Source organism: Pleurodeles waltl, chromosome 9, assembly GCF_031143425.1.
Source record: "Pleurodeles waltl isolate 20211129_DDA chromosome 9, aPleWal1.hap1.20221129, whole genome shotgun sequence".
NCBI classification, from domain to species: domain Eukaryota; kingdom Metazoa; phylum Chordata; class Amphibia; order Caudata; family Salamandridae; genus Pleurodeles; species Pleurodeles waltl.
In genome coordinates this window covers 331,594,310-331,614,671 of record NC_090448.1, presented here as the reverse complement: position 1 = coordinate 331,614,671, position 20,362 = coordinate 331,594,310, and the positions used below count along the sequence as shown (strand labels likewise).

The 20,362-nt window shown below is 44.4% G+C and overlaps 1 protein-coding gene across 4 annotated transcripts in view; it reads right to left on the bottom strand.

Moving 5' to 3' along the window:
• The window catches only part of MST1 (macrophage stimulating 1), a 355,392-nt gene that overhangs the window by 131,616 nt on the left and 203,414 nt on the right, over window positions 1–20,362 (bottom strand). For all 4 annotated transcript variants that reach the window (XM_069206862.1, XM_069206864.1, XM_069206865.1 and 1 more), the window contains one exon: window positions 3,574–3,710. In XM_069206862.1, coding sequence (XP_069062963.1) covers window positions 3,574–3,710 — 137 coding nt within the window. The remainder of the gene's footprint in view (window positions 1–3,573; window positions 3,711–20,362) is intronic.

Sequence of the window (20,362 nt, the reverse complement as noted above, 5' to 3'; positions counted from 1 at the left end):
GCAGGTGGCAAGGGGCACGCTGAGACCCCTCAGGACAGTGAGGAGTGGTCCACCATCAGCAGTGCATCTGCCACAGACACACGTGTACTGCGGAGTGGCAGTGCACATCAGGGGTCTGCTGACCCACCTGGCACGAGCTATGCTGGGCGTACCAGGAGGAGGTGTTAGACCCAAACACTACAGGACTCATGAGGCACATGCAGTTAATGTGTCCTCATTGAGGGTGGACATGTGCAGCCCCTTACCAACAGTTCTGTTCTTTAGTTATTAGGTTCACCTATTAAAATGTTTTGTTGGATCCACTTCACAACTGGGCTCTTTGTGTGTGACATTAGTGAGTGTGGTGACAGTTGCCACATACCTTCCAAAGTATTGGTTTGCAATGTGTTCCCGTCTGTCTGCCTTGATTTGCAATGCTTATATCCCCAGGCTGACGATGTGGTAGCTCTTGCTCGGCATCCTCCGAATCTGGGTCTTCAGGGGTGAGATGTAGCCTACGTCTGGTGGCAATGTTGTGCAGTATAGCGCATGCGCCAACTATCTTGAAAGCTGTTATTGGGGCATACTGGAGCACACCTCCACTTCTCTGGAGGCATCGGAATCTTGTCTTTAACAGTCCAAAGGTCCTCTCTATGACATTTCTGGTCCGCCTATGTGCACTGTTATATCGCCTCTCATTCTCATTGCTGGGTGTTAGGTACGGGGTAAGTATCCATGGTCGTAGCGCATATGCACTGTTACCTGTTTGGCAAAAATTAACAATGTTAGCAGGGCATGGATGGTTTCTACAGTGAGCTGTGTGCATGGCTTCAGGGTGTCTTCAGCATACCTAATAGATATCCCTCTGCAAACTCCCCACGTTCTAGGCGTTGGTGTATCCCACTGTGCCTGAAAATGTAAGTCATGTGTACTCCCTGGAAATTTGGCTACCATGTCAGTGATGACATAATGGGCGTCACATACCACCTGGATGTTCAGTGAGTGTGTACACTTCCGATTGCGGAACAGATATTCCAGATTTGCAGGAGGGAATATTTGTATATGTGTCCCGTCCACACACCCTGTTACATGTGGGAAGTTGGCAATTCTGTAGAATTCCAACGTGGCGCTGTTAATTTCTGCCTCATTCCTGGGTAGGTATATGTATCTGGACATGTGTGTGAGTAAGGCGTCTAGGAAACATCTGAAGAACCGTGAGAGTGCAACACCCCACCTGCCACTGCAATCACCCCCTGATAGCTACCCGAGGCCAAGAGGTGCAGTGAGCATAGCACTTGCACATGTGTGGGGATGGCGCTGTCACGCACAGTCTGTCGTTGAAGCTGCGGACTGAGTAGATCAATTAATTCTAATATTGCTGCACTGCTGAGTATGTATTTGTCATAAATCTCCTCCTCAGTTTGTTGGAAAAGTGTCTGCCTGGTTCTGTATATCCTCTCTCCTGACTCTGGCTCCTCCTCTGCTGTGCGGCGTGGACTCTCCTCCTCCTTGCTATCACAGATATTTCAGCCATTTTGAGTAACCCAGATGCCTTCTGGGTCTCCTTTTATACTTTGGTTATGGTTACCACCTGCTCTGACTTAATGGTAATTTGGGTGTGCAAAATGGGCTTTTTGCAACTAGTCGCAATTTGCAACTGGCTTTTTCATATGGATTGCGACTCGCAAATTGCGTCTTCCTATTTGTGGGTCGCACAATGGGGTCGCAATTTTTGCGAGTCGGTAATGGCTCGCATCGCAATTTGCACTACGGAAATGGGATTTTTGCATCCCATTTCCGATTTTGAAGGGCCGCAAATTGCGATTCGGCCCATTTGCGACTAGCAAATTTTTGCTACATTTGGCCCCAAGTCTTTCCAACGGATTACGTAATTCGTTCATTGAGTCTGCCCAGGATGAGGGATCCCAGTGTAAACAGTCCTAAGACACAACAAGCAGGAACATATATTACAGATGGTGGGGCACCAACGGAATTCAAGAAAATGTAGAATCATCCAAATACGTTGCTCCAACTTAGCCTTTATTTGTTTCAATACTCCAAAGAAAAGCAGCCAAAGCATTTCATTCACCGCATTTTAGCTTCCTCAGGGTAATGCAGTTGAATTGAAATTTCAGTGGCCATGATAAGCCACTCTGCTGAACTTTACGATCACTCAGTAGGTCGCCATGGTATCATGAAGGAACACATGTTACAACTTCAGAATAAGTATATATAGAAGGGTCAACTGGCAGTCTATAGAACATGCCTCAAATTTTCCTCCATGGAAGACCCCACTGGGTTTTCATGTCATATTTGTTTCCACAGCCATATTCATTAAGTTTCCATTTACTAAACAGGAAATCTAAGCTTAGCTTGTAACTCAGGTGGACCCTAAAGGCACTTTGGGGTTAATGACTGTTTGTATGCTCATGTGATCTGGATGCTGCCTTACCATTTGTTGCGCTACCATCCCAGAGTAGGTGTAGGTTACGTTTGGATAAACATTGATGGGGAGGGATTAAGCGTACTTGGTTGTGCTGGAGATAGTAAGCAATGTTACTGCACCACATTTATGTGGGATTCACAAGGGATTGAGTGTATGGGACACAACATGATTAATTATATGTTCCTGAGTTAATCTGCATATATCTAGCTACCTGAACAGTCATGATTGTGCATAGTTTTGGCTATTGCAACATATAAATCATCTTTTTAAAGTACTGCGCAAAGCCAAATGTTTATTTCTGACTTCGTCACCAGTGGGAGACTAAAATAGAAGGTCCTGCGTTATAAAAGAATCTATGTGAAAGATACTATGTATCCCTCTAGTACCAGCATGTGCGCCCACTCTTGTACATTTCAGTACAAACAGACCACAGACAGTGGTCTGACAGTGTCTATGTGAAAAACAGGACTGCAGGTGTAAATCTGAAGACCACTTAAGAAATTGCTTAAGCATGAAGATAATTCACCATCATGAATAAATACACTGCAGATACCAACCTCTAATTAAGCCTACTTCATTAGTGCTTTTCATATCACACATTGTCAGGTCCGCATTGCATGGGATTCTTAGAGGCAAGTTCATTTTCTGAGCGATGGGGGGCTGCAGGGCAGCTCTCCCAGGTACTTCAACTGTCACAGAAGATGTGCCACCATTCTCAGAAGTGGGTAGATTTAGCAGCAAGGAGGATATTCCTTCACAATTACAATCAATATTCTTTTCACCCCCAGTGGACAGACCTCTTCCCACTATTCCTTTTGGTGCTCAAGGTATGAAGATTCCATGTAAAAACAACTCTACTTGGGGCACTGTTCAATAATGTGTCAACCAATTAGAACTCAGGGATTGAGTGTGACTTTACCCTACAAAAGCATCAATTACCTTTATCTTGTAGATCTTACCAGTACCAGACATACCTTATCATCCCATCCCTGATTTCACACAGAATGCAAAATGGCTTCTTACATACATTTCATGTCAATCTACATTTTGTGTAAAGATAAAAGGGAGGGAAAGTGGTGAAGAGACAAAGAAAAGAACAGACATTTTATTGCACAGAACATGCGTAAAAACACTATAAATCAACTCACTGCAGGGCTTGATGGCACAATAGTCAAATTGAGTGTTGGGATCCACGGTATAACACCACGGTCCATGGCGATCCCTGTCTGGATTTCGGCAGTAATTCTCTACCAGATCAGCTTCAGGGTTTGTTAATGGAGTGATCCTGAAGTAGTAATGCAGAAGAACACATATTAAACGTCCTCCCATCTGACATTTCATGAATTTAGGCTACATGCTTCTCCAACAATCCACTCTTAAAACCCCATTCCCAAGTTTTTTTCATGATTACAACACTCTCACCTCTAATTAATTAGATAATTCTCCTCTGAAAAGGTGCCCTGCCCCTTCCCTGAGAGGCATATATATGCGTTTCTCTTTGAGACATTAATGTCGTCATGTGAAAAATGTGACAAGATCACAAAGCAGTTTTGCCTGCTTTTCTGTTGTTGGCTTTACGTATTAACATGGTTCGTGGTGTCATTTCAAAACGACAATAAAGGTTCAGTGTCCACTGCAACTGAGCAGCTGATTGTATTGTTAAATGTGCTATTGTATTCATGAGCTGTTTATGTATTTACTGTACATTAGAAATCGAAACTGATAAGATAAAGTGGCATATCTGGGGCACATTACCAAAGGGGAGATCAACACATAAAAACAAATGTTTATAATGACTATTGTTTTTCAAAAAAGTTCAACCTGAAAGAGAAATAAATTTAAACACATCTGAAAGCCTTTTTAGAAACATATTAGAAAAATCAGAGTGAGTATTTCATGGGGCTCAAACAGGCATGCTATTTAGGAAATAAAGACCTTTGAAATGTAAGTTTGCATTCACGTTACTGTAAAGGTGTAAATGTCAACGATTTGGCGGTTTCCTGCATATCAGGTAAAAACCTTTTTGGACATTCACAAACTGTGTTTTGAAGTACAGTACATTAAACAGTACTACAATAGTACTACTAACATACTACAAAATACTATTCACTAACCTACAAGATGAGGTCAACACCTTCGCATCTCCTATCTTGTGCGATGATCTCTGCCAGACTGTGTTGTATACCTACTTGTGCAGGAACTATTTTAGTAGAATGCATGTGAGGGAGGGGGGATGTGAAGGGAAAATGTACTCCAGCTCAGGACGGGGGTAAATCCAGCACAATTAATGGACAACCACAGGTACAGCAACCTCTCCCCATTGAAAAGAATGGAAGCGGGGACTTAAAATAAAAGCACATTAAAACAAATGTTAAATTAACTTAGCCTATTTTAACTTATTAAAAATATAAGTAAATTTAATCCAATGTTTATTAAAAAACATTAAAAAATTTACATTGTGAAAATGATTGTACTATTTTTTGAAAAAATGCTTAAAGTAATTTAAATAATTTCACTTAACTTATGTTTTATTACATATTAAATAAATGTAATTGTTTTACTGTAGATTGGATTTGTTCCTTATTCAAATCGTAAAAATATTTGTATTCATATATTCAATATAATTAAATATTTCATCAAAGATTAAGCCAATAATTTTGTAGTTTTTTTTTCATTTTGTTCTAGACTCAATATAAACATTTTAAGTTACATTAATATTTACATTCAAAATATCTTTACTATTTTTTTTAAACTTTTTAAACTTTTGCTTATAACTTATCATAGGGAAGTGTCCATAATGGTGGAAGAGACCACTGTCAATGAGTGAAAAGTAGCAATTTTACACTCTTAAATTAGGCTCCACCCCCTGAATTCAGAGGTTGGGAGCACTTAAGCCTACACTTTTATATAATGTTACACTTGCAAACGTAGCTGTGCTTCAGGCACCCGTTCCTCACCATAAAGCAATGTAAACCACTGCATCTGATCACTTCAAACACATCTGCACGCTTAGTAAAGGAATGAATCAGTACAAGGAAATGTAAAGCAAAACTTTGTCATGACTGTTTTTCCAGAAAAAAAGGAATTGAAAAAGAAAACTTCAATATATTTCAAATAAAACATTTTTGGCGAAATACAAATAAAGCACACTATTCTAAGTTCTGCATCCCTTTTGTGCGAAATATAGGCATAATCCAATTGGTGTATTTCAGATTCCTCGATTAAGGAAACAAGAAAAGGGTCCATACATCACAAAATACGTATCTTATAAAGGAATGGTGGACAATGTCAATCACAATGCATCTTGAGGTCTATTACTGTTACTATTTATTATAACATAAATTACTGTATTGATCCTATAAACAGGAATTCACCCTATAGCTGTACACTTTCTAAAACAGATAGGTTGTCATGTTTAAAGACTGTTGTATATAAGCAGTCATGCACTGCTTTGTTTAACATGTTACTTACTGCTGCTATAAAGAGGAGTAGGTTTCCCTGGTATGTTGGAGGAAGGAGTCTTGTAAGTGGCTGGGGATTGAGGCCATGTTCAAGGGGGGAGCCTTAAGTGCATGAATGTCTCTTTATTGAAAGCGGCTACGAGCTAGTCAGCCTTGGCAAAAACAGAAACTCGTAACTTTCGATGGACTTGGTATCTGATGTTTCAGACACCACCCAAATTATAGGTTTTGTTTTTTTTCCATGCAGATTCTACTTGCAAAAGGGATTTTTAGGCAATATATTGGATACAATATTTCTGGGAAAAATGTCTAAAGTATGTTTTTCACCACCCTTATCACAGCGTGAGAAGCTGTAATAACGTTCACTGACTCCCAACTAGATTTGACCCTCACACCACAAAACAAACACAAGACACTGCCCTCAGAAATCCCACTGGATATACATCTAGCTTTATCATAAGATGCTAGTAAGTAAACACATCACAAATAAAACCTGAGGAAATACCCACTATAATGGCCTCAACCAGCCACTTAAGGGGTACAGAAGGACATCTACAATACCTTGAACACCAATTTCAGACCCCAGGGTGTTCAACAATCTAGTACCCAGGGCAATACATACAGGAGAACAGAGAGACCCACGAATTAGGTAATCCAGGTGGTGTGGAATGTCCCGTAGACACAATCTGACTCCATACTGGCACATCTAGATAAACACACTTGAACACAAAATCGAAAAACAATTGAAGAATTAAAACTAGTGAATACAAACATCAGGATGACCCAACATGCCTGGAAGAGCGGAAGTCTTATGTGCAAGATACAAAAACTCCAAAGGACAACTTCTTCCACTTAACTGCAAGTTCTGTTACTCACTTATGGACATTCACACGCACTGCATGATGCAATTCCGCCCAAACAAGTACATAATCATCTACCCACAACATACATCGAAACCTTGTAGTATAGAAGCAAGGCTTCGATGTCTGCTGTGGATAGATTAACAGCAAAGGGATCAGAAGCTAAAGTACACCTCTTTTACCAACCCCCATGAGACAACCAGCTCTTCACTTAACATGTAACGAAAGCAATTACAATACACTCCATGGTGCACCCCAGTGCATTTTCTGAGATTTCATCCTTCACTGGAACTATAAGGATGATCTGCAGGCCTCTAATCTAAAACGATTTCTCTCGGATCCAAACCTGACCAAATGCTGCACAAGCCCACCACATAACAAAGGACCAATGTTGACCTAGTCATATCCAGAGAAGGAGCGCTGACAATTGACTCAATCACACCCGATGACTGGTGTGATCATCATTCAATCATACTTCACCTGAATGTGCACACAGAGAGCTAAGGGGCAAGAAATCAAACAAATGCTGGAGAGAGACACCAAAAACATGAACCAGGTGAAACTAACCTCACCTTGTCTGAGAAACCTCACTTCCCCTACAGTAACCCAGAATGTTCTCAAATCAACCCAGCACTATAACCAAATGGTATTAAACATAATGGGGACAGTAGCAACACAGTCTCAAAAGACAAAAAAAAATAAAAAAAAAAATCCTCCAACCCTTTGTACAAGCACAGCCTAAATGAGGAAAGGATGAGCCTGAAACATGCAGAGCGTAGGTGGAGACACGAACCCGCAACATTTCATCTAATCAAACTACATTACTGATGGAACAGCTTAAAAAAAAAAAAAAAAAAACACATTTGGAATGCAAAAGCATCACACTTCAGATCCCATCTCGACATAGCAAGGAATCACCCAAGGAGAGTTTTTGAAATTGTCTATCAAGAAACAGGGGCAAACAATGTAACCAAGATTAGCAATAACTCAGAGAAAAACTGTGGACCTTTCTCTTCCTTTCTCAAAAAATAAATGAATTGAAAAATCATTTGTGACTGATAAAGACAGGTTATGAGCCATTACAGACAATGATCACCATTCAGACGGTGAGCCTCCATCCGCAGTCAGGGAAAAAACTATAAAACACCCAAAGAGTAACAATCAAGCAATCTGGAGTGATTTGTTCCACAAGCCCTTGCTGTCCATGAAACCATCTTTACATTTCAACAACTCTATCCCATCCACAATACTAAAGAAGCAGTCAAGTCTTCTCCCCCATATGGACAGTATCATAAATTTGTTGTTAAAACAAGGCATTGTCCTGGACAGCTTGAAGATTGGGCAAGTGGCACTCTTCTTGGAAAAAGAAAGCGGTGCAGGCCCTACAGCCCTCAACAACTTTTGCCTGGTGTAAAATGAGCCCCTTCTGGCCAAACTATTATAAAAATGTGTACACAACCAATTGTTTCTGCATTTTGATCATTGCAACCTACTCAACAAATTTCAATCAGGATTCAGACTAGGGCACAGCACTGAATCAGGCATCATACACATTATGGATGATGCCCTCAAGATGCTAGAAGCAACAAATCCTGCCTACTCATACTCCTAGCCCTCTCATCGGTGTATGACAGTCTATCACAACATTCTACTAGAATTGCTAGAAAACAGAATGGGCTATTGAGGAATGTGTGCTGGTTTGCATCCTTCTTACAGAACTGTTCACAACAAATCAAATTAGGCAACTCACTCTCAAATGCTTCACCAGTGAAATGCGGAGTCTCTCAATGGTCAACCATTTCCCCCCACACTTTTTAATCACTAAATGAAGCCACTCACATAAATCCTTAAACAACTGAAGCTTGCATACCACATGTACACAGATGATACACATAGTACACTATTATACTTAAATATATCCTCCCTAGAGAACATCATCCAACTAAGTAACACTGTAGTCAAAACACAGATCTGTCTCAAAACAACCTCAAGCTGAACTCTCTGAAAATAGAATTCCTACTTATCTACCCTCATAACAGGTACCCACACATCCAAGATTGTCTCAATCACCTAGACACCATCAACTGCAAACCTACCATTATAGAATCAACAAATCCCTTGGAATAACAATGAATAAGAATCTGAATATGCTAGCACACAACAGTGTAACAATGTCATTCCATCTCAAACTACTGATGAAAGTGAAACCATTTCTGTCACCACCATATTTCAAAGTAGCAGTGCAAACCTTTCACGTCAGGAATAGCTCCACTCAAAGCAACCCTCAATGCAGCAGCAAGACTGGTGACAAGCAGAAGACGCTTTGACCACATTCCCCCTCACTGAGGTCTCTCAACCGGACGGAAAATATTTGAATCCCAGGGGCCAGCCACTACTTCAGAAATGTGAACTCCCTCAGGCTAGAACCACTCAGATTCAGAAAACAAAAAGCCTACACATGCAGTTTTTCAAGAGAGCCTCCAAGGATATGGAATTTCCTACCACCAAGATTCGGTCAAACCCATCAAACCACATTTTCAAAACATGTGAAAAGGATCCTTGTGAACAGATTTCTCACAAAGTCTTGGTTAGCCTGTCTCCATGGCCGTTGCAATGATACTAATTGTAATACAGGACAGAAGCACATCCATCCCAGTAGAATTGCACACAGACACGTTTCCCCGGGTACCTGAAACAATCTGAAACACCGACGGAACCAGAAAGACATCTTGGAGAATTTGTGCCAATGCTTCATAACTGAATTACGAATGCTTAAATAAACTATGCTACAATATCTTGCCATAGTTTTACATTTTATGTTCTTTGTTAGTTGTTCATTTTTATGTTTCAGGTCTTTGATTCTGTTTCGAATCATATATACAGCGCTCTGATACTCTTGGGTCATGTTCATGCTTTATAAAAGACTTTACCTCATATTATTTTATGTAATGAGATCAAGCTTTATCTAGAAGCATGATTTAAAACTGTAGTACACTTCACATAATATTGCTGAACAGAAGAATTATTTGTAAGGTTAACTTATATTATTATACAAGTTGTGCTAATGAGTCCAAAACAAACAACATACTATGAATTCTTTAGTAAATTACCATTTCATAGCAACCCACTAGGGATTACATGTCAGAGGGCATAAATGGAGATAATTACAACAATACCCACCCAAACATGTGGTGGCAATATTGTAGGATTATATGTATGGAGTTTAAAGACCTGTTCTTCATGTGGCCCAAAGATAAGTGGGTGGCCTGCCTTGTTAGTCCTGTCTCCTTGATTAAGAAAATTGCTGTCCAGAATTTAATTTGTGCTTTATATCATTAGAGAAGTAATTTAGCTTGGGTAGGCATTGCTAATCCACCCCGATTTTTTCAGGACAACATTATTAAAAATGGAAGATAATTTGCAGTGATGATGTAATATTTCAGTCACTATGAGACCTATACACTTCATTTAGGTGTCAAAAATAGGTTTTGGGGGTCAAGTAGTCTTATAGAGACAGAAAATAACTCCTCAGAGCAATCCTTCAGCCATTTTCCAAAATGGTGGCTCTATAGTGATAGCTATCATGTTGGTAATTTATTGTAATACTGTTTTTGTTTCAGGTTTTCTCTTGTTTTAAATTTGTAAACATGAGCGAAGCAGGAGGTAGCAGAGGATCTTTACCTCCTGACATTGTTGCTAACTACAAAATCTGAGGACTCCTTCAAATAAAAATGTGTCAAATGCCAAACTAATCCAAAAGAAAAGCTAACATCAACTGAGGCTGGATAGCAGAGTTTGAGATGCTGCAGAAATACAGCAAGATGAAGCTCACAAAAGATTGAACCTGATGTGTGAAGAGGATCAAGGCCCGTATTTATACTTTTTTTAGCGCCGCATTTGCGCCGCTTTTTGACGCAAAACGGTGCAAACCTACAAAATACAATGGATCTGTTTCCTCACAAACATTGAGGAGGGACCATTTTGATGATAGTGTCAGTTCGCACCTGACCACTTCATTGAGACAAGTCAGAACTCCCCCCCACGTAGTGTTGAAGCATGGGTGGCTTGTGTGATCTTGCCTTTCCACCCCACCTCATGTAGTGCAGTGTGCTGGAGAACAAGAGGGGTAGCAGTAGGGCTGAGTGAACTTGTGGTCTCCAAGCCACCATAGATTGCTCCGAGATGGACTCCAGATTTCATATTGTCTATCCATTCTGTACTCCGGCTCCGCCTCTGGGAAGATAGACTCAGTGATTAATACCAGTCAGTTAAGTTGCCCAATACTACTTTTTTTTATATCAGGAAAGGTTATACCACCATCAAACCAACTCAGTCAATTTCTGTAGGGCAATACACGGGGACCCCCATCCCAGAGAAGTGTACGCACCTCACGATCTATGGCCTGAAAGTATGATAAAGGAACGGGATATGGTGTATTGTGAAGCGCATACAGGAATCGGGGCAGGGCCAATATTTTGAAGAGGGCTACCCTACCCACAACAGGGACACAGCCCTCCAATGCCCAACGTTCATTCTCAGACTGGCCAGTGGCAGCTCTAGATTTTGTGCATAGAAGACTTTATTTTTTTTAATCAAGCATAACAAAAAATCCTAAGTAAGGAAAGCAGCCTGTCACCACTTGAACCTCAATTCGATAGGCAAGGTAAGAGCTGTCCCACTAAGAACATATATCAATATTTATGGCAATTAATAGTGTAACCGAGTACTTCCGGAATGCTGAGAACATTTGAATAATCCGATCGAGGGAACTGGCAGGATCTGCAACATTCAGCAATACGTCATCTGCTTAGAGGGTGATTCTGCCTTCCCACTCTACAGTCCACAGTCCACCTCAGTCCTGTGATCCCAGGAACCATTGTGCCCCCATTCACTGCCATCTGGGCAAATGGATCAGAGTACAGTAGTCAGATCCAAGAAAGTAAACCTGGGCCGAACCCCAGCTTCTCTAACACCACGTAGATAAAGGGCCACTATACCGTGTCGAAAGTCATACGTGCATCCAGGGAAAATATGATGGCATTCTCCTGGATCCGATCAGTGCAGCCCAACACCCCATATAATCTGTGCAGCTTTAACGCAGTACTCCTGCCTGGTATAAAGCTTGACTGGTCTGGGTGTACTAATGGGCAAATCACCTGAATCAAGCGTGTGGCCAGGAGTTTAACGAGTATTTTTACCTCAGCATTAAATAACAAAATGGGCCTATACGAGGCACATTCTGCAGGGAGCTTGCCATCCTTATGGATCACAACAATAGTAGCCACTATTATCTCTTGGCAGTATGCCAGCTTTCCTGGAACATGTTTAGGAGTAGTGTTAGTTCCAAGGCTAAGAGCTTATAGACTTCTATAGGGAGGCCATTAGGACCTACTGTTTTCCCTGTGTTCAGTTCCCCGATGGCCCCGGCCGTTTCTTTCGTTAGGTCACGTTCCATGAATTCCCCACCTGATTGAGTTAGGCAGGGCATTATTCGCAGGTATAGAACTTAGCAAAAGTCAAAGCCACTCCCTGTTGGTAACTCTTTCACCCGCTTCATTTAGAATTTCAAGAATCCATCTGGACCTCACCTATCTCCTATACAGCATAGCTAGGAGTTTTCCAGCTCTATTACCCGCCTCATAGAGGCGGTGTTGGGTAGCTCGAAAGTGGGTCACCTCCCTAAATTCTATGTTTCAACACCAAGTTGTGAGACAGGTCACAGTGATCACTCACCACTAGCTAGGACTCCAACTCACGGTTCTCACCCTTGATTATATCTAGAGTGGCTCTTTTCCCCCTTCTTATATCAAGTCATCAGGGCTATAACCTGACCTGTTATGACTATTTTAATGCCTTTTAATTGTAATGCCTTTCACAGTGTCTGAGCCGAAGTCACAGAGTCCTCATTTTCTTTAAAGTAATTCTTTGTAATTTCTCGAAGACTCTCCTGGATACAAGGCACTTTAAGGTACCTGGGATTCAGCACTACTCTACAAATATTACCTCCCCTTGTAATCCCATAAGTGGCGCAGACCCGGGAGTGATCAGAAATACCCCAGGTGTATCACTTCTCTGAAGCCTGGGAGGAGCATAACTGAAGTGATTATGTAGTCAATATGTGACCGGCTCCTGTGAGACCCAGAGTGAAATATATATTGTCTCTCTGTGGGACTGAGGGCCCGCCACATGGCTATCAGGCCATGTGCCTCCAGGAAATCTACATAAGACCTTTGTGGGGTTTTCGCTTGACGAGAGGGCCAGGGGTCAGTCTCCTCATCATAAGAAATGTTAAAGTCGCCACCCAGGAGGAACCCACCCAGAGGAAGCAGGTGAATGAGCACGCAAATGCCGAAAGGGCTCACTAATGCAGTTTGGGGGAAATGTAAAGCAAAGCAGTGTTGAGTGTAATGCCCTCCTATTGTCCAGACACTACAACATTTCTCTCCTTGAGATCAGGCCACTCCTGTTGTATGGTAAGAGGAAACATATACGCACTAGTATGCCTTCTCCTCTCAACCCTCATATATCCTGCGTTGACAATCATTTAGTATCCCCCTCAGTCTAGTGTGCGGCAGGCGTTCCCCTGTAAATGCCTCTCCTGAAAGAGTACTAACTCTGGCAAGTCTCTTTTGAGATACTGTAGTACCACACCCCGTTTGATTTTATTTCTCAGCTCACAGACATTCCAAGAAAGGATCTTAAACTCAGGGGTCACCAAAGCCTCAGTCATGAAGCTTATTAAAACAGAAGTGTAGAAAAGTGCCACTGTTGGCATGGTTACCCCCCCCCCCACACACACACACTTTCTGCTTAATGTTGATGCTAACTTTCATTGAAAGTGTGCTGGGATCCTGCTAACCAGGCCCCAGCACCAATGTTCTTTCACAAAATCTGTAGCTTTGTTTCTGCAATTGGCACACCCATGGCACACAGTTAAGTTCCTTGTAAAAGGTACCTGTGGCTAGGGAAGGTCCCCAAGGGCTAAAGTATGTATTAGGCCACCCGCAGGGACCCCTCACCAAGCACATGTACACTGCCTTTGCAGCTTGTGTGTGCTGGTGGGAAGAAAAAGGCAAAGTCGACGTAACACCCCCCTCAGGGTGCCATGCCCACAAACCACTGCCTGTGGCATAGTTAAGTCACCCCTCGAGCAGGACTTCCAGGCCTAACGCAGGGTGTACCATACCACAGGTGAGGGCATAGCTGCATGAGCAATATGCCCCTACAGTGTCTAAGACCATTCTCAGACATTGTAAGTACAGTGTAGCCATATTGATTGAGTATGTGGTCTGGGAGTTTGTCATTACGAGCTCCAAAGCTCCATAATGGCTTCACTGAATACTGGGAAGTTTGGCATCAAATGTCTCAGCACAGTAAACCCACACTGATACAAGTGTGGGATTTATTGAAAAATGCACCCAGAGGGCATTCTAGAGATCCCCCTGTATGTTAGCCAAACTGCTAGTGCAGGACTGACCGGAGTGTGTCAGCCTGCAACTTTCAGACACGTTTCTAACCACATGGGCTGAGAGCCTTTGAGCACTCTGTGGTTAGAAACAAAGCAGCCTGTCCTGGGTGGAGGTGCTTCACACCTCCCCCCTGCAGAACTAACACCTGGCGATGAGCCTCAAAGGGTTAATGGAGTTGCCTGCAACCCAGTCCCCCGAACAAAGCCCCACTTTTGGTGGCAAGTCCGGCGGGAAAATTAGGGAAAACAGGGAGGAGTGACCACCCCAGCTAGAACCACCCCTAAGGTGTCCAGAGCTGAGGTGACCCTCCCCCTGCAGGATCCTCCATCCTGGTTTGGAGGACAGGGACCAATAGGGTTAGGTTCCCCCCCTCCCAAAAAGGCAGTAAGAAGGGTGTAGCAACCCTAAGGGACAGTAGCCATTGGCTAATGCCCTCTGATCCCCTGAAATGCCCCTAAATCTAGGATTTAAGGGCCTCCCTGAACTCAGCTCACCAGATTCCTGGTGACCTGACAAGAAATAAAGACTGCTTAGCTGTACCTCCAGCAGAGATGAAGGAAGACAACAACTGACTTGGACCCAGCCCTACCGGCCCGTCTCCTGCTTAAAAGAACCTGCACAAGAACACGGACGCATCCAGCAGGACCAACGACCTCTGCCCAACTCCAGTGGACTGCCCTGTACCCAAAAGGACCAAGAACTCCCATGGACAGCGGCCCTGTCCAAGAAGAAATCCCAAGGACTCCAGCACCACTCCGAATGCACGAGTCTTGACCACTCTGCACCAGATGCCCACGGCCCATCTCCAGGGTGCCCAACCAACTAGAGTGGATCCCCAGGCAATTGAAAGCAAGTGCCCACCTTGGGATGACCTCTCCACCCCTCCACGAAGATGCCTGCAGAGGGAATCCAGAGGACCACCCTGACCGTGAAAGCTCCGGACGAAGATATCCGTCACCAAAAAGACAACTGCACCCCCATCCCTCAGGCCTTGGAGAACCCGACCTCTGGTGCAGCTGGGTTCAGCAGGTGGCCCTTCTCCCTGTCCAGCCTGTGGCTTGCCCGAGTCGACCCCCTGGACCTCGCCTACAGCGTCTGAGTGACTCCCGGGGTCTCCTCAGAGAATCATTGGAGAACCAACGCCATGTTTGCACCCTGCACACGGCCACCCCAGTACCGCTGAAGGTGTATGATTGGTGCCTACTTGTGGGCCCCCCAATGCTCCTTTAAACTCCCTAGGTCATACCCCCAAAGTTGCGGGTACTCACCTTCAGGCAGGCCTGATTCAGAGTTTCCCCAGTCTCAGCCCATGTTAATTTTGCCTCAACTTTGACTTCTGCACCTGGCAGGCCCAGTGTTGCTGGTGGTGGGTGTTTGGGGTTAACTTGAACCCCAAACTGTGGACTTCCTAACCCCCAGAGACCGGAACTATAGGTCAAGTACTTACCTGTAACTCGTACTAACTTTTCTTCCCCCACCCCCAGGAACGGTTTCTAAAAATTGCAGTGTCAACTTTCAAAACAGATAATTGCCCATATTTCAAAAACTGTATAACTTCAACAAAACAAACAAAGTACTATTGATATATGTGTGAACCTGCAACTTGAATCTTGTGGTTCTAGAAATAAATTAAGAAAATATATTTTTGCTATATAAAAACCATTGGTCTGGAGTCAAGTCATTGTGTGTGTGCCTCTTCTATTGTCTGTGTATATACAACAAATGCTTTGCACTACACTCTCATAAGCCTAACTACTTGACCACACTACCACTAAAGAGAGCATTAGTATTATCTACTTTAGCCTCTGTTAAGCCTCTGGGGAACCACTGGACGCAGTGCACACTAAATCTCATTTTGATGTAGTATATCCAGAGCTAGCTTCCTACGAGAAGGTACCAACTGTACTCGGGGATCTGTCTCACCCATCGCTAATTGGGCCCCAAGCTGGGTAAGAAAAGCTTATTAGACTACCTCCCCCCTCAACAGGCTATTCCTGTTTGGGGGTGAATGAAGCCATGGTTTCAGAGTAAGTAAGAAGACAACTGGTTTAGGATGCTTATGTGTGGAGAAAATATAATCACCAACGTTAAAAAATAAATAAAATTGAACTAAAACAAACATCAAAACTATTGCCCCAGTAGAAACTCCCTCCCTGCATAGTGGACGTAGAGCTGCCCACTGCACCAACTGTGCAGAGTGCGTGTTGCCCCAAAAACATTAACAAACTTTGAGGGGAACTGTGGGTACTACCGAGTCTGTGGTCAGCCACTCCTCATTTAAGCATAGACAGTAATGTTACTGCTGGTTAGTTCAATGTTCGGACAGTCTTGGTCAGAAAGTCCCATGGACCCCTTCGGAAGATCAGAAAGAGTAGAGTCTCTTCCTTTTCTGTAGCAGCCCTACGGGCCTGTCTGAGGATACCCATTTCTACACCTGTGGTTCCTCTGCCTAGTTAACAGTTTCAATATTGGATCGTCGCTGCTCCGTTCGCCCTCAGGGATCTGATCTCCAACTGTCCTTCAGCAATGTAGCAAGTCCCATGCGCCCTCTGGCGTAGTGAACTAAACTGTCTTCACTTCTGCCTCCACCTGTAGTTTGGTGGGAAAGAGCCTGGAGTACTTTACCTCTCCCTCGAAGGGCCTTCTTGACTTCAAGAAAGGAACGAAGTCTTTGAATTTTGAGGGTGAAGTCTGGAAAGAATATTATAGTGCTGTTGTCTCATTTAATTGACTGGGTTCTATGAGCGGTCTGCAAGATGTCTCAATCCCGATAATTGAAGATGCGCAGTTTGGCAGAGTGCTGGGTGCCTCTGTGGGCACGCTCAACTGAGAAGTAGTTGGAGAGTCCACAGGGCTGTAGATGTTTAAGGATGAGGTCTTATACAAATAGTTTGACTGACTGGTCTTCGGTACGTTCTGGAACACCTATTATATGGATATTATTCTTCTAGATTGTCCTCCCTCAATCTTCTAGGCAGGCTTCCAGAGCTCCTGTAGTTGCTACTTGGGTTTTCAATGGCTTTGTTTCTGCCTGAAGAGTGGTTATAGTGCCCTGTGCCTCCTTGATGTGTGTGCCCTGTAGGAAGTTGGCTCTGTATTCACTATTTGAAAGTAAGGAATAGTATGCACAGAGTCCAAGGGTTCCCCTTGGAGGTAAGATAGTGGCAAAAAGAGATAATTCTAATGCTCTATTTTGTGGTAGTGTGGTCGAGCAGTAGGCTTATCAGAGGAGTAGTGTTAAGCATTTGTTGTACACACACAGGCAATAAATGAGGAACACACACTCAGAGACAATTCCAGGCCAGTAGGTTTTTGTATAGAAAAATATATTTTCTTAGTTTATTTTAAGAACCACAGGTTCAAGATTTACAAGTAATACTTCAAATGAAAGGTATTTCAGGTAGGTACTTTAGGAACTTTGAATTAGCAAAATAGCATATACAGTTTTCACATAAATGACATATAGCTATTTTAAAACTAGACAGTGCAATTTTCAACAGTTCCTGGGGGAGGTAATTGTTTGTTAGTTTTTGCAGGTAAGTAAAACACCTACGGGGTTCAAGTTTGGGTCCAAGGTAGCCCATCGTTGGGGGTTCAGAGCAACCCCAAAGTTACCACACCAGCAGCTCAGGGCCGGTCAGGTGCAGAGGTCAAAGTGGTGCCCAAAACGCATAGGCTTCAATGGAGAAGGGGGTGCCCCGGTTCCAGTCTGCCAGCAGGTAAGTACCCGCGTCTTCGGAGGGCAGACCAGGGGGGTTTTGTAGGGCACCGGGGGGGGGGGGGGGGGGGGGGTAACACAAGTCCACACAAAAAGTACACCCTCAGCAGCACAGGGGCGGCCTGGTGCAGTGTGCAAACAGGCATCGGGATCGCAATAGAAATCAATGGGAGACCAAGGGGTCTCTTCAGCGATGCAGGCAGGCAAGGGGGGGGGGGGAGCTCCTCGGGGTAGCCACCACCTGGGCAAGGGAGAGGGCCACCTGGGGGTCGCTCCTGCACTGGAGGTCGGATCCTTCAGGTCCTGGGGGCTGCGGGTGCAGAGTCTTTACCAGGCGTCGGGTCTTTGAAGCAGGCAGTCGCGGTCAGGGGGAGCCCCAGGATTCCCTCTGCAGGCGTCGCTGTGGGGGATCAGGGGGGTCAACTCTGGCTACTCACGGTCTCGTAGTCGCCGGGAGTCCTCCCTGTGGTGTTTGTTCTCCACAAGTCGAGCTGGGGGCGTCGGGTGCAGAGTGCAAAGTCTCACGCTTCCGGCGGGAAACGTGTGTTGTTTCAAAGTTGCTTCTTTGTTGTAAAGTTGCAGTCTTTGGGGAACAGAGCCACTGTCCTCGCGAGTTCTTGGTCCTTCTAGATGCAGGGTAGTCCTCTGAGGCTTCAGAGGTTGCTGGACCCTGGGAACGCATTGCTGGAGCAGTGTCTTTAGAAGTGGGGAGACAGGCCGGTAGAGCTGGGGCCAAAGCAGTTGGTGTCTCTGTCTTCTCTGCAGGTTTTTCAGTTCAGCAGTCCTCTTATTCTTAGTTTGCAGGAATCTGAGTTCCTAGGTTCTGGGGAGACCCTAAATACTGAATTTAGGTGTGTGTTTAGGTCTGGGGGGGTTAGTAGCCAATGGCTACTAGCGCTGAGGGTGGCTACACCATCTTTGTGCCTCCTCCCTGAGGGGAGGGGGGCACATCCCTAATCCTATTGGGGGAATCCTCCATCTGCAAGATGGAGGATTTCTAAAAGTTAGAGTCACCTCAGCTCAGGACACCTTAGGGGCTGTCCTGACTGGCCGGTGACTCCTCCTTGGTTTTCTCATTATCTCCTCCGGCCTTGCCGCCAAAAGTGGGGCCGTGGCCAGTGGGGGCGGGCAACTCCACTAGCTGGAGTGCCCTGGGGTGCTGTAACAAAGGGGGTGAGCCTTTGAGGCTCACCGGCAGGTGTTACGGTTCCTGCAGGGGGAGGTGAGAAGCACCTCCACCCAGTACAGGCTTTGTTACTAGCCACAGAGTGACAAAGGCACTCTCCCCATGTGGTCAGCAACATGTCTGGTGTGAGGCAGGCTGCTAAAACTAGTCAGCCTACACGGATAGTCGGTTAAGGTTTCAGGGGGCACTAGCATCAGTGTCCATTTATTGTGCTGAGAAGTTTGATACCAAACTTCACAGTTTTCAGTGTAGCCATTATGGTGCTGGGAGTTCGTGCATGACAGACTCCAAGACCAAATACTCTTATGGCTACCCTGCACTTACAATGTCTAAGGTTTGGCTTAGACACTGTAGGGGCAATAGTGCTCATGCACTTATGCCCTCACATATGGTATAGTGCACCCTGCCTTAGGGCTGTAAGGCCTGCTAGAGGGGTGACTTATCTATACCTGTAGGCAGTGTATGGTTGGCATGGCACCCTGAGGGGAGTGCCATGTCGACTTAGTTGTTTTATCCCCACTAGCAAACACAAGCTGGCAAGCAGTGTGTCTGTGCTGCAGCCCTTAGAGACCTTCCCTGGCATCAGAGCCCTTGGTACCAGAGGTACCAGTTACAAGGGACTTACCTGGATGCCAGGGTGTGCCAATTGTGGAAACAAAGGTACAGGTTAGGGAAAGAACACTGGTGCTGGTGCCTGGTTAGCAGGCCTCAGCACACTTTCAAATCATAACTTGGCATCAGCAAAGGCAAAAAGTCAGGGTGTAACCATGCCAAGGAGGCATTTCCTTACATGCCCTTATTACAGAGATATGCTCTCAACAAGGTGATATATGTGGATACTATGTCTATTTCCCCCTCTAGTGCAACCCAGAATCTCTGTATGTCATAATATTTGTCATGGAGGGGGTCTCAGTGGTGTCTGGCAGTTGTGCCATAGGTGGTTGCTGCTCTTCTGATGGCATCCCACTGGTGGTTTCTTTGCTCAGGGTAAACTTGTCCAATTTGGTTTGGTGCACAGCATGCCCCCTCCCTTTCCACCCACAACTGTAGGGCCCCCAGCTTCAAACTTGCCTCTAGGAAGTAGTATGCGGGGGGACTTCATAGGTAGGGGTACGGGGTGTTTAATCAGTCCTCGCCACCTGCCAAAGGGATGCAGATGCCGCCTGTTAGGTTTCCCTTCTTAAACCTTGTACCCCCGAGAAACATGACCACTGGATTTCAAGTTTTTCAAGGGGGCCTCAGT